The sequence below is a fragment of the Dasypus novemcinctus genome, chromosome 21 (assembly GCF_030445035.2).
Source record: "Dasypus novemcinctus isolate mDasNov1 chromosome 21, mDasNov1.1.hap2, whole genome shotgun sequence".
In the NCBI taxonomy this organism is placed as follows: Eukaryota; Metazoa; Chordata; class Mammalia; order Cingulata; family Dasypodidae; genus Dasypus; species Dasypus novemcinctus.
The window spans coordinates 33,162,713-33,175,203 of record NC_080693.1 but is presented as its reverse complement, the minus strand read 5'-3'; the positions used below and the strand labels follow the sequence as shown (position 1 = coordinate 33,175,203).

General features: G+C 58.3%; 1 protein-coding gene across 7 annotated transcripts in view; it reads left to right on the top strand.

Annotated features, from left to right (window-relative positions):
* Nucleotides 1-12,491, top strand: part of ABR (ABR activator of RhoGEF and GTPase) — a 173,949-nt gene that overhangs the window by 154,628 nt on the left and 6,830 nt on the right. For all 7 annotated transcript variants that reach the window (XM_071210448.1, XM_058283792.1, XM_071210449.1 and 4 more), the window contains 3 exons: nt 10,480-10,539; nt 10,778-10,887; nt 11,545-11,684. In XM_071210448.1, coding sequence (XP_071066549.1) covers nt 10,480-10,539; nt 10,778-10,887; nt 11,545-11,684 — 310 coding nt within the window. The remainder of the gene's footprint in view (nt 1-10,479; nt 10,540-10,777; nt 10,888-11,544; nt 11,685-12,491) is intronic.

Sequence of the window (12,491 nt, the reverse complement as noted above, 5' to 3'; positions counted from 1 at the left end):
TGGGCCACTTGTCTGGGGAACCTTCAGGCTCAGGAGGGTCCCTTTTCTTGCCAGCTTGAATGCCACCACAGGCAGCTCCAACCCCTCCCAGGTCCCGTCATCTGACTTGAAAATCCTTCCTAACAGCGCCAGGTATGCCAACCAGGCACCCGGCCCCACAGAGCCGCTCAGCCACTCGCTGGCCGGGGGACAAGGCACAGATGTGTTTTGGGCTCAGTTGCTTTATTTCATAATCTGGCTTTGGGTATCCAGGAAAAATCTTGAAGTCTTATGCAATAGAAATCTCTCCAGGCCCTGGCTGCCGCCACTTGGCCCTGCCCGCTCCCCGTCCTCTGCCTGCCCTCCTCCTTCCTCGCTAGAGGGTCTTCACTGTCCACACTGAATGACCCTCGGCTGCAGGGAAGGGACAGCAGTGCCATCCTCTTGGGCTGGATGCCCCTGCGACCTCCTGTTTCCTCCTGGGTCTCAGTCTGGACCAGGTCAGATGGGGAGGGGTGACTCCTTTGCATCCCTGCAGCCACCGTGCTTCCCGCAGCACCTCCCCTCTGCCTCGAGCAGCCCGGAGGTCCCTTCCTGCTGGGGCCACAAGGCTGGTTTCCCGGTCTCCAGAGCTCCTGCCTCCATCAGCTGGCTCTCTAGAGGCCTGTTTGATGCCACAGAGCAGACGTCCTCAACTTTGAGGCTCTGATGAAGGTTGTGAAGCCCCGTCCAGACACAGAGCCACCCATAGGCACCAACTCTGCTATTTCAGAGAGGGTCATGGACCCCAAGGTAGGACGTCTAAGTGAACTTGGCAAGGTGCTGCTTGGCACTTCTGGCTGGCTGGCCTGCTGTGCAAGGCTTGTGTCCCCACTCTGGGGTAGCCCTGGGCCAGGGGGAGCTGAGGCTGCCTACCAAAGTGGTTCCTGAAAGGCCAGCGCTGCCCAAGGCCAGTGCTGCGGGAGCAGCCAGAGGGAGGCCCCAGGCCAGGCGAGCGAGCCGACAGTTTGGAAAGAGCCCAGAAACGTCTGCAGGTGCTGGTTGGGAGTGCTACCCGGCATTGGTCATGAGCACCGGTCAGGAAGGGCCCAGCCCTCGGCCAAGGGGCCTCGCGGGCTGCCCGGCTGACGGGAGCTGGTCAGCAGGTGCGATTCTGGCTTCCTCTCCACTGCCAAGCCACACCGTGGGCAGGAAGGGCGTTTTCCTTCTGACGGCTCCCCAGCGCTCTAAAGCAGGGGTGCTTAACAAGGGGCCCATGAGCTTGAATTGAAATTCCAAAACACATTATTCTTGTGGGCACGTGTTGGTGCGGGTGTGATGTATTTATTAAATAACACACAGTATACAGTGGACTTAGTAAGGGGTCCGTGGTTTCTCCTGACTGGCAGAGGGGCCCATGGAACCAAAAAGGTTAAGAAGCCCTGCTCTACAGGAACACGCAGCCCCCCACACCCAGGACCTGCCTCCCCAACCAGGAGAAAGCCAGCCGTGGTCCTGGGTCTCGGCGAACCTTAGCCTACAGCCCCATGGCCCTCGGTCCCCCAGGATGGGCTGCAGAGGTGGGGAGCGGCTGGGGGAGCGGTCCTTGGGATTCTTCTGCAGAGGGATTGCCCCCCGCCACGCTTCAGCTGGGAGAGAGTGGACCTTGCTGGGAACTAGCTCCTGAGCCAGGACCATCTGTAACCTGGACAGTGACCCTGGCCTGGGGCTGGGAAGAGCCAGAGCAGCAGCCTCCACAGCTCCCTTCCCAACGAGCTCCTCCTGGCACCCCCACCCTCAGGCTGCGGCGGTATAGGGTACCACAGAGGCCAGGGCACTGGGCTGGTGGGCATCAGGCGCTGCATTTTTCTAGTCCAGCGTCTACTGTTTTAACTTGCTGTGTGACCTTGGGCAAATCTCTTCGCATCTCTGGTCCTCTGGCATCAGTACAATGAGGGAACTGAACTGGATGATCTCCTAGATCCAGTTCATATGATGATCTTGGCCATGTCTCAAGATTCCTGTTCCTCAGCCCTCAGCTCTCAGCACGCTGGGAAGTCTGGCTGGGAGAGACCACGGGGCTGCCCCTGGGCCAGGGCCAGCCACTCACGGAGCCCTAGAGAAGGGAGGCGCGCGGGAACGTGGGGCTCCCGGACCCTGCCCTGCGGACCCTGGCGGGAAGGCACTGCTGGCCCCAGCCCCACAGCCCAGTTCGTTCCTTTGCTCCATAAAGGTTGGTGGGGTACCCTCTGTGAGCTGGGTGCTTGGCACTGGGGGTCCAAAGGGGCCAGACAAAAAACAGTTGGGTGTTGGAATTAGAGAGTAGTGGGGAGAGGCCTTGCCTCGAGGCATCGTTTTTGAGCTGAGCTTTAGCTGGTAAGGATTCAGCCCTGAGAAGGCTGGGGACAGCACGCTGCAGCAGAGGAACTGGCAAAGGGAAGCCCTAAGGCAGGGGCACCTGGGTGTGTTCAGGTGCAGGCGGAAGGCCGTGGGGAGTGGCAGGAGACGGCGCTGGACGAGGGAGACAGAGGCCAGATGGCCTGTGGCCTTGTGGGTCGTGCTGAGAAGGTGGGCTTTCCGTCTGCACGGTGAGAGGCCGCTGGGGAACTTGAGCACTTTTCTGGGGTGACGGTCCGTTCTGAGCAGCAGGCATTGTTCTCAGCCCTCGAACACGCCGGGTGATGTCATCCTTTGATGGCCTATGCGGTAAGTGCTATTATTATCCACCCCACTTTATAAATGAGGAGCCAGAGGCTTGGAGAGTCACCCAGCCTCCCAACCCCAGCCACCGGGCCACCTTGCCTTTGTGTGGCTCCCGAGGAGGAGGCCCAGAGCCCACTCTGGCCCTGAGGCTGCTGCTTGGTTGTCTGGGTGTTGGGGCTGTGGGGGTCAGGGTGCTATTGGGGGCAGTGTGTGTGTGACCCCGCCTAGCGGGCTATGCACAGAGGAAATGGGCATCCAGCCACTTTTTTTTTTTTTTTTTTTTTTTTAAAGATTTATTTATTTATTTAATTTCCCCCCCTCCCCTGGTTGTCTGTTCTTGGTGTCTATTTGTTGCGTCTTGTTTCTTTGTCTGCTTTTGTTTCTTTGTCCGCTTCTGTTGTCGTCAGCGGCACGGGACGTGTGGGCGGCGCCATTCCTGGGCAGGCTGCTCTTTCTTTTCACGCTGGGCGGCTTTCCTCACGGGCGCACTCCTTGCGGGTGGGGGCTCCCCCACGCGGGGGACACCCTTGCGCGGCACGGCACTCCCTGCGCGCATCAGCACTGCGCATGGCCAGCTCCACACGGGTCGAGGAGGCCCGGGGTTTGAACCGCGGACCTCCCATATGGTAGACGGACGCCCTAACCACTGGGCCAAAGTCCGTTTCCCTCCAGCCACTTTTGATGCTGTCTAGTGACCGTGAGCCTCAGACCGGATCAGGGCCTGGGGCCTCCCAGGACCCGGACAGGTGCCCAGAAAGGGTCCCCAGCCTGGGCAGAGAGGGTAGGGTCCGTTTTGGGGAAAGACTTAAATTTTTACCAAACCGCTCCAAGTCCAGAGGGAGGCTGCTGAGCCCAGGGTGGTCTCAAAGGCCCTGGCCTCCTGGCCTCCCCTGGCAGCCAGTGTGGAGTTTCCTGGTCAGGTCCCCAGATGGCCTCTCGCCTCGGACTTTTGACTCCTCCCTTTGGCTGTCTGTGTTGCTTTGGCCCTGGCCAGTGCCTTTTCCCAAGAGCGAGTCACTGCCTTTGCCCCTGCTGCCCTAGTGCCCCCAGCATGGCCCTGGGCTGGGCAGGGCCAACTCACTGGCTGTAGTTTGAGGCCTGGCCTTGGGTGGTCTCCAGGCCAATGGGGCAGGGAGGGCAGGGCAGGTGGGCTGGCTCTGAGATTCAGGGACCTGGGGATCTGGGAGGGATGTGCCCGGTCTTGAGGGCCTCTGGAGCAGCCCAGGTTTCAGTTCTGTCCCCTTCTCCTCCAAGGACAGCTGCACCCAGCCCACGGGCTAAAAGTGGTGGGCGCAGACGGGGCCTCTGGAATGTGGAGTGTGGGGAAGGCAGGTTGCAGTGGGTGCCGGGAGGCTAACCTGGCTTCAATAAAAGCCTCATTCAGGGCTGCTCAACCCCTTCCATATGTGGGCCTCCGGCAACTTCAAAGTTCCTGGGAGGGGGAGGGGAGGCAAGCCGAGGAGGGGGAGCCTCCTCGTGTGCCTTGGAATGGAAAGCCAGGCCTGGCCCGTGGCTGTCCTGGGAGTGGGGCAGGAAAACCTTGCTGCAGGACATCCTAAGGGCAGCCCTGGCCGGCCCGGCGGTGCCAACGCCGCAGGCGGGGCTGCAGGAGCAGAGCTGGCGCGGCCTTACGTTGGCGGTCGGGACCTGGGGAAGGTGGGGTGGCAGTTGGGGGGCCTGATGCTGGGCTCCCCTAACCCAGCAGCTGAGCCCTGGCCGCCCCCTCCCTCCCCGCACTGCCTCACTCTCCGTTTTCTCTCGGGGCCGCCACGTTGACGGAATCCTCCAGTACCCTTGCCGGGGGAGGAGAGACGGGGTCCTGGCAGCTCCCCGAGCCCCGCTTGCCAGCCCCGCCACGCCTCTCACGCCTGTGGTCTGTCCCAATGACAGGCTGGCTCTGGCATCCCACGGGGACCAGCCCTGAGCCTGCGGCCACACTTGGTGGGGGAGGGCAGGGGACCGCCACGGTGGCCGCTGGCCTGGGAGCCACAGGAAATGTTTCCACCGCCAGGCACGACCCCTGGCCCAGGGCCTGGTCTCCATGGCGCAGCGCTCGGTGCCTGGCGCGAGTGTCGGGGACACGCCGTGCATCCCCACCTTGCAAGGAGCTCCCATTCAAAGCTGGTTTTATGGAAGCCCCGACGCGCCTGTCCTGCACCCGAGGTGACAGCTTCGGCAGGCTGGGTTCCTGCCCTTGCTAAAGCGAACTCCGGGCTTCGAGGGAAGGCCACCCGCCATCCCAGGACGGGGCCCGACGCCAGGCCCGGGCTGAGGATGCCAAGGGTAGAGCCGGGCCTGGAGGGAAAGGCTGGGCGGAGCCTGGACCCCAGCGGGCCACGGAGGCCAGGGATGGAGCCTGGGAGGCGGGGCTCATGGGGCCACCCCTTCCCTGGGTGGGTGGAGGGGCTTCCGCGGCTCCGGCCCCCAGAGGTGGGGCCGAGAGGCTGTGGGGGTCTGGAGGCCTGGGAGCCCTGGGCCAGCTCCCCTGTTCCATCCCAAAGCAACGCTGGCGGGAGGCTGCTTTGTGCTGCTGCTCCCCTCCCGAGCTGCCCCCCGCAGGGCCGGCCGCTGTAGAGTAAAGCAGCCTGTGCGGGGGCTTGAGGGAAGAGGAGGCAGAGGCAGTCCCCCGAAGATGCTCAGGCTGTGTTTTAGAGAGTGTGGTGTAGAGGGGAGTCGAGTCAGAAGGGCTGGGTTTGCGCTGGGCTCTTGTCACCTGCTGGGGACCAGGAACGGGGATCGTGGCGTCGAGGGGCCCAGACCCACTGGGTACCTCCCAAACGCCAAGCTCCGGGAGACCCGTGAAGCGCCCTCGCGCCAGAGGCAAGGAGCAGTACGGGTGACCTGCCCCCGGGGCTTCCTGAAACCAGAGTGGTCCCCACCATCCAGACTGGACCCGGGCGTGCACAGAGCCTCGGCCCTGCCCTTGGTCCTCACCTCCTCCAGCCTGCCCACCGGGCGGCTGCGGACTTCCTGTCCCAAAGGCGAGGCCACTGAGGCCCAGCTCCTCAGCCACCCGCCTGGACTCTCACTGCAGAGTACGCTCCGCCGGTGTCCTCCCACATGAGATGTGGGATTCCCAGCAGGGAAGGGGATTCTGCAGCCAGGGGACCTGGCCCCCTCACTGGGGCCAGCCCCAGAGCTCCCCCTCTTCTCAGTGGGAGAAGTCTGAAGGCATGGCCATGCGCTGACCCAGTCCAAGTGCCAAGAGCTGCTCTCAGCGGCTGCGCGTGGCCCGGGTGTACCTAGCTGCTCCGGTGTGCTTTGGGCCCTTGTGTGTGTCTCCTGCCCGGGTCCCAGCTTGGGGTGACCCTGCTGCATGTAGGTATTAACTGTGGTGTGGAGGAGACTCCCTCTGTGTCCCCCCCAGCCTGGCCCTCCACGAGCCCCCGTCGGCCTCCCCCAGGTGGCCTGATCCGCGCCCCCGTCCCCGGTACCTGCTCCCTGGCCTGTGAGTGGCACCTGCCTGCTGGACTGGAGGGTGAGCTGTCAGGCGTGCCCCCTGCACCAGCATCCCAGGGCTGGCCCCTCCACCCCCGGCACTAATCTAATCAGGAAATAGCCTAGTCCACATTTCCCAGGGGTTATAAATAGCCATGGCAATTCAGGCAACATCATTTCTCAGGAAAATGTGCCCGTGTCCCTCCACTCCTCACCCTCCCTGTTCTGTATTTAAATGACATCCTGAAATAGACTTGGTTTCTGGAGGCTGCTGGCCTCCTGGGAGACAGAGCTTCATTTTCAGGGTGCTGGGGGGGTGGGCAGGCCTCCCGGAGCGGGGGATCAGGGTTACACCCTAGCGGGGACCAGGACGATAGCAGGGGCGCGGCACACAGTAGAGCCAAAAGGCTGCTCTTCCTCCCGGCCGTGCTTTGGAAAGGCCAGCGCGTGTGACACAGCAGCCAGTGGTGCCCGGCGGGCTGTGGAGAGAGAGGAATTGAGTGTAGAAGGGAGGCAGAGGGGAAGAGGATTCCTGTGGCTTGGGGTTAGCCGGGAAGACTCTCCATAGGAGGCAGAGGTAGTGCTGGGCCTTAGCGTCAGGATTTGCTTTTCCTGTCTCAGATGCTTCCAGGGAAATGTGGGGTTGCTACTCGTGGGGAACAGAAGACACCAGGGCGGCCTGCCGGCCCCAGGGCCAGCCCCCGGCCAGGAGCCCCAGCGAGGCTCCTTCCTAAGTAAATAACAGTGGCCGCAGCCCCGGGTGTTGCTGGGAGGTGCAGGCGCCAGGCTGGGTACTTGACACGTTATCTTGCAGTTTTAGCAGAGCCAGGGAGTCGGAGGGGGACTTGATTTTGTCTCCGGGCTGTCACTTCCTAAACGTGTGGCCCTGGACAGCTTCTTTATTCTCCATAAGCCTCAGGGCTTGTTAAGATGATGACTTGAGATGCCGAACCAGAAGAGTTTGTCATTGTGTCTGAGCACTAGGAAATGCTGAGAACGCGGCAGTCGCTGTTATAAGTTGTCCTAACAACCCTGTGGGTAGGTGTGGGCACCGCCAAGGGGAAGGTGAGCTTGCCCAAACTGACACTGGTGGGTGGAAGAGGGGACACCTGGATCCAGGGTGGTCTGACTCCCAGCTCTCCCCTACTCAGCTCTGTGTCCAGACCCTGCTCCAGGACTCGGGGCCCCTGGGCTCAGTCCGCGGTGGCTGCCCAGAGTGCCCGGCTCACGCGGGTGCCCGCAGAGGCCTGCTTTAAGGGATGGTCACTCCAGAATATGTCTCCCAAGTAGCATCTGCCTCGGTAGACAGCGTTTGCGAGCTCCCCACTCCATGTCCGGCCCTGTGTGACCACTGCTGGGGGCCAGAGCCAAGCCAGGGGCTAGCGGCCAGGTGTCCAAGAAGGAACTACAAGACACCCAGTGAAGATCTGGGACAAAATGAAGTTTAGGAGGGAGGGAAAGTCTCAGGAAAGTGAGGCCAAAGTTGGGGCTTCCTTCAACATCCAGGAAAACATTCGGCCTCAGAGCCTTCTGGAATCGACAGACCGGGGCCACAGCCTGGCCTTCCTCCTGGGGGCGCCCACACCTACCCATAGTTGTTACGACAACTTACAACAGCAACTGCCGTGTTCTGAGCATTTCCTAGTGCTCAAACGCAATGACAATCGGCAGCCCCCTGGAGCCTGGGCACCCGCTCTGCAGGCCACCAGAGTCCGTGGCTGGCTGGTGGCTCCTCTGGTGGCTCCTGCACCCTTCCCCGGTGTGTTTGAGGGGCTGGTGGGCATAAGGATGCTCAGTTCTCTCTATACCCTCTGCCTGTGTCCTCTTCTCTGGGAAGGGAACTCACTGCTGCAGCCTGGGCAGAGCTGGCCTAGATGCAGGGCCCAGACCCCTCAGAGACTTGGGTGCCCTCTCTCCAGCGGGCTGCGTGGGTGGTAGATTGCACAGGAAGGAAACTCGCTGGCCCCGTAGGACGGCACGGGGCCCATCCCCGCTGGGCTGACCCACATCTGGTTCTTCCTCTGAGGCCACTGTGGCTTGTTAGAAAGTGGTGTTCAAACTGATGTGCAGCCCTCTGGGGGTACACTGAGACTCTCCAAGGGGTACGAGGGCAGGGAGAGTTTTAAGGGAGTCCCTTTGCAGGTCTTCAGCTACCCGAGGTGCTGTTGGCAAAAACTGATCTGCCTGAGGACGGGCCTTTAGCTATCGCTTCTCTCCCTCTACAGAGGAAAAGGCTCAAGGCTCACTGGGGTACTGGGACCTCCTGGCTGCGAAACAGAGGGGCCATTTGAAATGTTGGCATAGGTGTTGAGAAAGTAAATGAGGGGGGTGGGAGGGTATATGGGGACCTCATATTTTTTTTAATGTAACATTAAAAAAATGAAGGAAAAAAAAAGTAAATGACTCTAGTCAGATGGTTTCCAGCTCTTTGTTTCCCACAAAACTGATGGGGAACCTGATTGTCAGCTGAAAGATCATTTAAAATAATGTGAAAGACATAGAAAAAAAATTTTATTGTAACATATATACAACATTAACATTTTAACCACTTTCAGGTACATAATTCCATAGTGTTTCTTACATTCACAGCGCTGAGCTACCATCATCATCCATTACCCACACTTTTCATCACCTCAAGCAGAAACTGCACCCATTAAGCAGTAACTCCCCATTCCCCAACCCCACCCTGGTAGCCTGTAATCTACTTTTCTCTGTGAATTTGCATATTCTATTTATTTCATGTAAGTGAGATCATACATTTGTCCTTATATATCTGGCTTATTTCACTCAACATGATGTCTTCAAGATTTCAAACAACTTTTGATAAAAGGTGTATATATAATTTAAGGCAAATAATGTGGAAGGAGTTTAAAGAATTGTACAGCTTAGCTGTAATAAAACTTCTTAACCATTTCTACTTATGTGAATAAGACTTTTCATCTCTTTTATCTTTAAAAACAAAAAAGTATGAACAGAAGTGATGCTAAACCCTGTTTAGCAAAAAATATTCATATGGATCTATGAAAACGTTATATCCATCTTATTAAGAGATGCATTTCCAATAAAATATTACTTTGCTGCTTTTACTATTTATTAAAAATTGTATTGGTTTATTCTGTAATTGCACACTGAAAATCATTTTAGTAGCTAATCAGGAATATGTTTTGAATCCTTGGAGTCTTGTGGTCTCAGGAAATTTAAAATTTCAATTTATACATATATTTTTGTTGAGGCAATTGTAATAGGATGGTAAATAAAAGACTTAAAAAGATATACTAGGGCAACATTTTGGGGGGAGAATTGGAATAGAAATATAAATTTAAGGAGAAACAGGAACGATGGGAATTTCTGCAAGGGAAAGAAGAGCTTGTTCTTGTATTTTTTAAATGGATGATGGTGGGTATCAAATCACTATGGTATGTAGATTGAATATCCTTAGAAAGATGATGTAACAGTTTTATTTTAAGATGTCAATACTTACATTATCCTGGAAATGATATTTTAACTTGCCAGGGAAATGTTCAGATGTCAACTTAAAAAATGTGCCAGAGAGTGCATAGTTTTTCAAAGCTGCTCTGTGGGCGTGCAAGCAAAACAGTCTGACGGCCCCTGAGTTAGAGAAACCGCAGTCCATACAGTCCTGGGCGAGGGGTGCCCGACCGCCCCGTGGTCCCCTTGTCGGGGCTCCAGCCTTGCTGTGGGGGCCTCCCCTGAAGTGTTTGCTCACTCAGGGGCCACCTGCTTAACCCAGGTTATTTCATCGCAACCTCACAACAATCTACAAGGCAGATTCAGTTCCTGGCTGCATTTTATAGGTGAAAAAAAACTGAGGCTTAGGTTAAAACTGGCCAACGATCACACAGCGGGAAGAGACACAGCCGGAATGCAAGCCCGGGCAGGCTGACTCCTGAGAGCAGGCTCTGAACCTTCACCTTGTGGTCCACACCTCCACGCACCTAGCACCATGCCAGGAACCCTCCTGGCATCTCCAGTTCTGTTGGCCGCACTAGGTGCTTGCCTTTTGTGAACCTCAGTTTCTGCTTCTGTAAAATGGGAAGATGATGCTGGGTTCCCAGGGTGGCAGTCAGGAGGCAAGGAGGGGTGGTGGTGAAAGTGCCTGAGAGGGAGTGCCCTACACCCAGCAGAGGGGGCCTGGGGGGGGGGCAGGTGAGCACCCCACCTCACCAGGGCAGGTGGTGCTGGGGGCTGCGGCCCTCTGAAGGGTGGGTTTTGAGATAAGCAGCAGCCCGGCCTCTTGCTGACCATTAGCCCGCACGGTGGGACTGGACTTGTGAGCAGCTGCTGACCAGCAGGGAGGCTCTGGCTTGACCCTTGAGCTGCCATCTCTCTCTCGCTCACATTCTCTTTCTTTCTCTGCAGTTGGACCCACAAACTGTCGAAACCAAGAACTGGCACACGGATGTGATTGAGATGAATGGGGTGAGCCTGGAGAGGCAGGAGATGTCTGCTGTGGGTGGACAGCCCTGCCCCTGCCCCTGCGCCCCTCGGCTGGCCCCTCCTCCCTCTCCTTGGCCCGCACTTCCCGCTCCCGTCTGCAGGCATTTTAGGGAACCCTGGGTGCCAGAGGTAGCCCTTGGTCTGCAGCCCTGGGGATGGGACCCGTATGTTTTGGGGGTGCTTCTCTGGCACTCATGCCCTGGGGACTTATGCCTGCCAGATCAAAGTGGAATTCTCCATGAAGTTCACCAGCCGAGATATGAGCCTCAAGAGGACCCCCTCCAAAAAGCAGACTGGCGTCTTTGGTGTGAAGATCAGCGTGGTGACAAAGTAGGTGCTGCGTCTGGGGGTCCCCACCGGCCCTGCCTTCCAGCCCTCTCTGCCCGTGCCCAGCACCTCCTCGATCACCCTCCAGTTCATTCGTCACATATGGCCAGCAAGGGGACAAAAGTGGCCACCGAGGTGTGTGGCTTCTGTAATGCTTTAGAAATCAAGGAGCCAACTTTAAAGCACGGACGCTTTTCAGGGAAAACCCCACACCGCCAGCTGCTTGCCATAACTGGGAAGATTTGACCACTGCAGGGCCGTATTTTGGCCTGGCAGCAATGGGCTGGGATCCCCGGGGTGGCTGTCCCTCTGGAAGGGGTATGTGTCCTCCAGTTCATCAGTTCGCCACCCCTCCCCGACCATCCCCTTCACCTCCAGGACCTGACCCACTCTCCAGGCCCCCAGAAGCATTTGAATCTGAGACCCCTGCTGTAGGAGGGCTCCTTTCCCAGAGCCTGGGGCGTCTCTCTCAACTCTCTCCCACCTGTGCCCTTTCCCTGGCTCTTAGCACCCCTTTACCTTGCTCTCAGCCTTTTCCTTCTCCTTCCCCCTGATTATTTCAGAGCCTAGAGCTCCCCAAGGCCAAGGTATGTCCCAGGGTGGGGGAGCTACAATATGGCTGCATCGGGAGACCCCTCACCTTCCCCCACCCCACCCCAGGCGGGAGCGCTCCAAGGTGCCCTACATCGTCCGGCAGTGCGTGGAGGAGGTGGAGAAGAGAGGCATCGAGGAGGTTGGCATCTACCGGATATCAGGGGTGGCCACGGACATCCAGGCGCTGAAGGCCGTCTTTGACGCCAGTGAGTCCGGGGGCCCAGTCGGGGCCGCGGCGGGAGGAGGTGCCCCAGCAGGCTCGCAGGGCCGGTAGGAGAGCTCAGTGGGACCAGGGGGCCTTCCCCGTGGAGAAGCCCGGACTGGTTGATGGCAAAGGGGCTTCAGTCTGTGGCCTTTGGTCCAATGTGGCCTTTTCTCATGTAATCCCCCTCCCCACCAGATAAGGACACTGAGGCTCAGGGGGCCAAGTCACTTGCCCAGAATTACCCAGCTTGTAGGTGCTGAGGCTGGATTTAAACTCAGATCTTTGAGTCCACCCACAGTCCACATTCCTGGCTTCCTTGCTAATTCCTGGGTGCCTAGGAGGCTAGAGGGAAATTAAAGAGCTTTGAGCCTGGGCTTGCAGCTCAGACTCCCTCCTGGCTGTCTCCAGGGTCTTGAGTGCCCTTTGCGAGGGTCAGTTCTGCTTCTAGCTGGGGGGGTGGGGGGGGTGGCTGACCTTTCTGGTTTCTTCTCTGTCTACCCCCACACCTCCTGCTGGTGTTCAGGCTGCAGAGCACTGAGCACCCTGGAGTCAGGAAACCTGGGTTGGTGACGATTCTGTTGGGAGCCGAGAGCAGGGAGTGGCTGGTGGCTCTGGTGGGTGTCCCTCGGCAGCTCCCGAGCAGACATGGTAGGGGATCCTGGGACAGGGACAGGACAGGGGCTGGGGACATGCTGGCACATGGCTCCTCTGTGTGGGCTGGGAGCTGAGGCTTTGCTAGAACATGATTTTGGATGTGAAAAATGTGAGGGCCCTCCAGAGAAAGGGTTGGCAGTGGGGAGATTCCCGT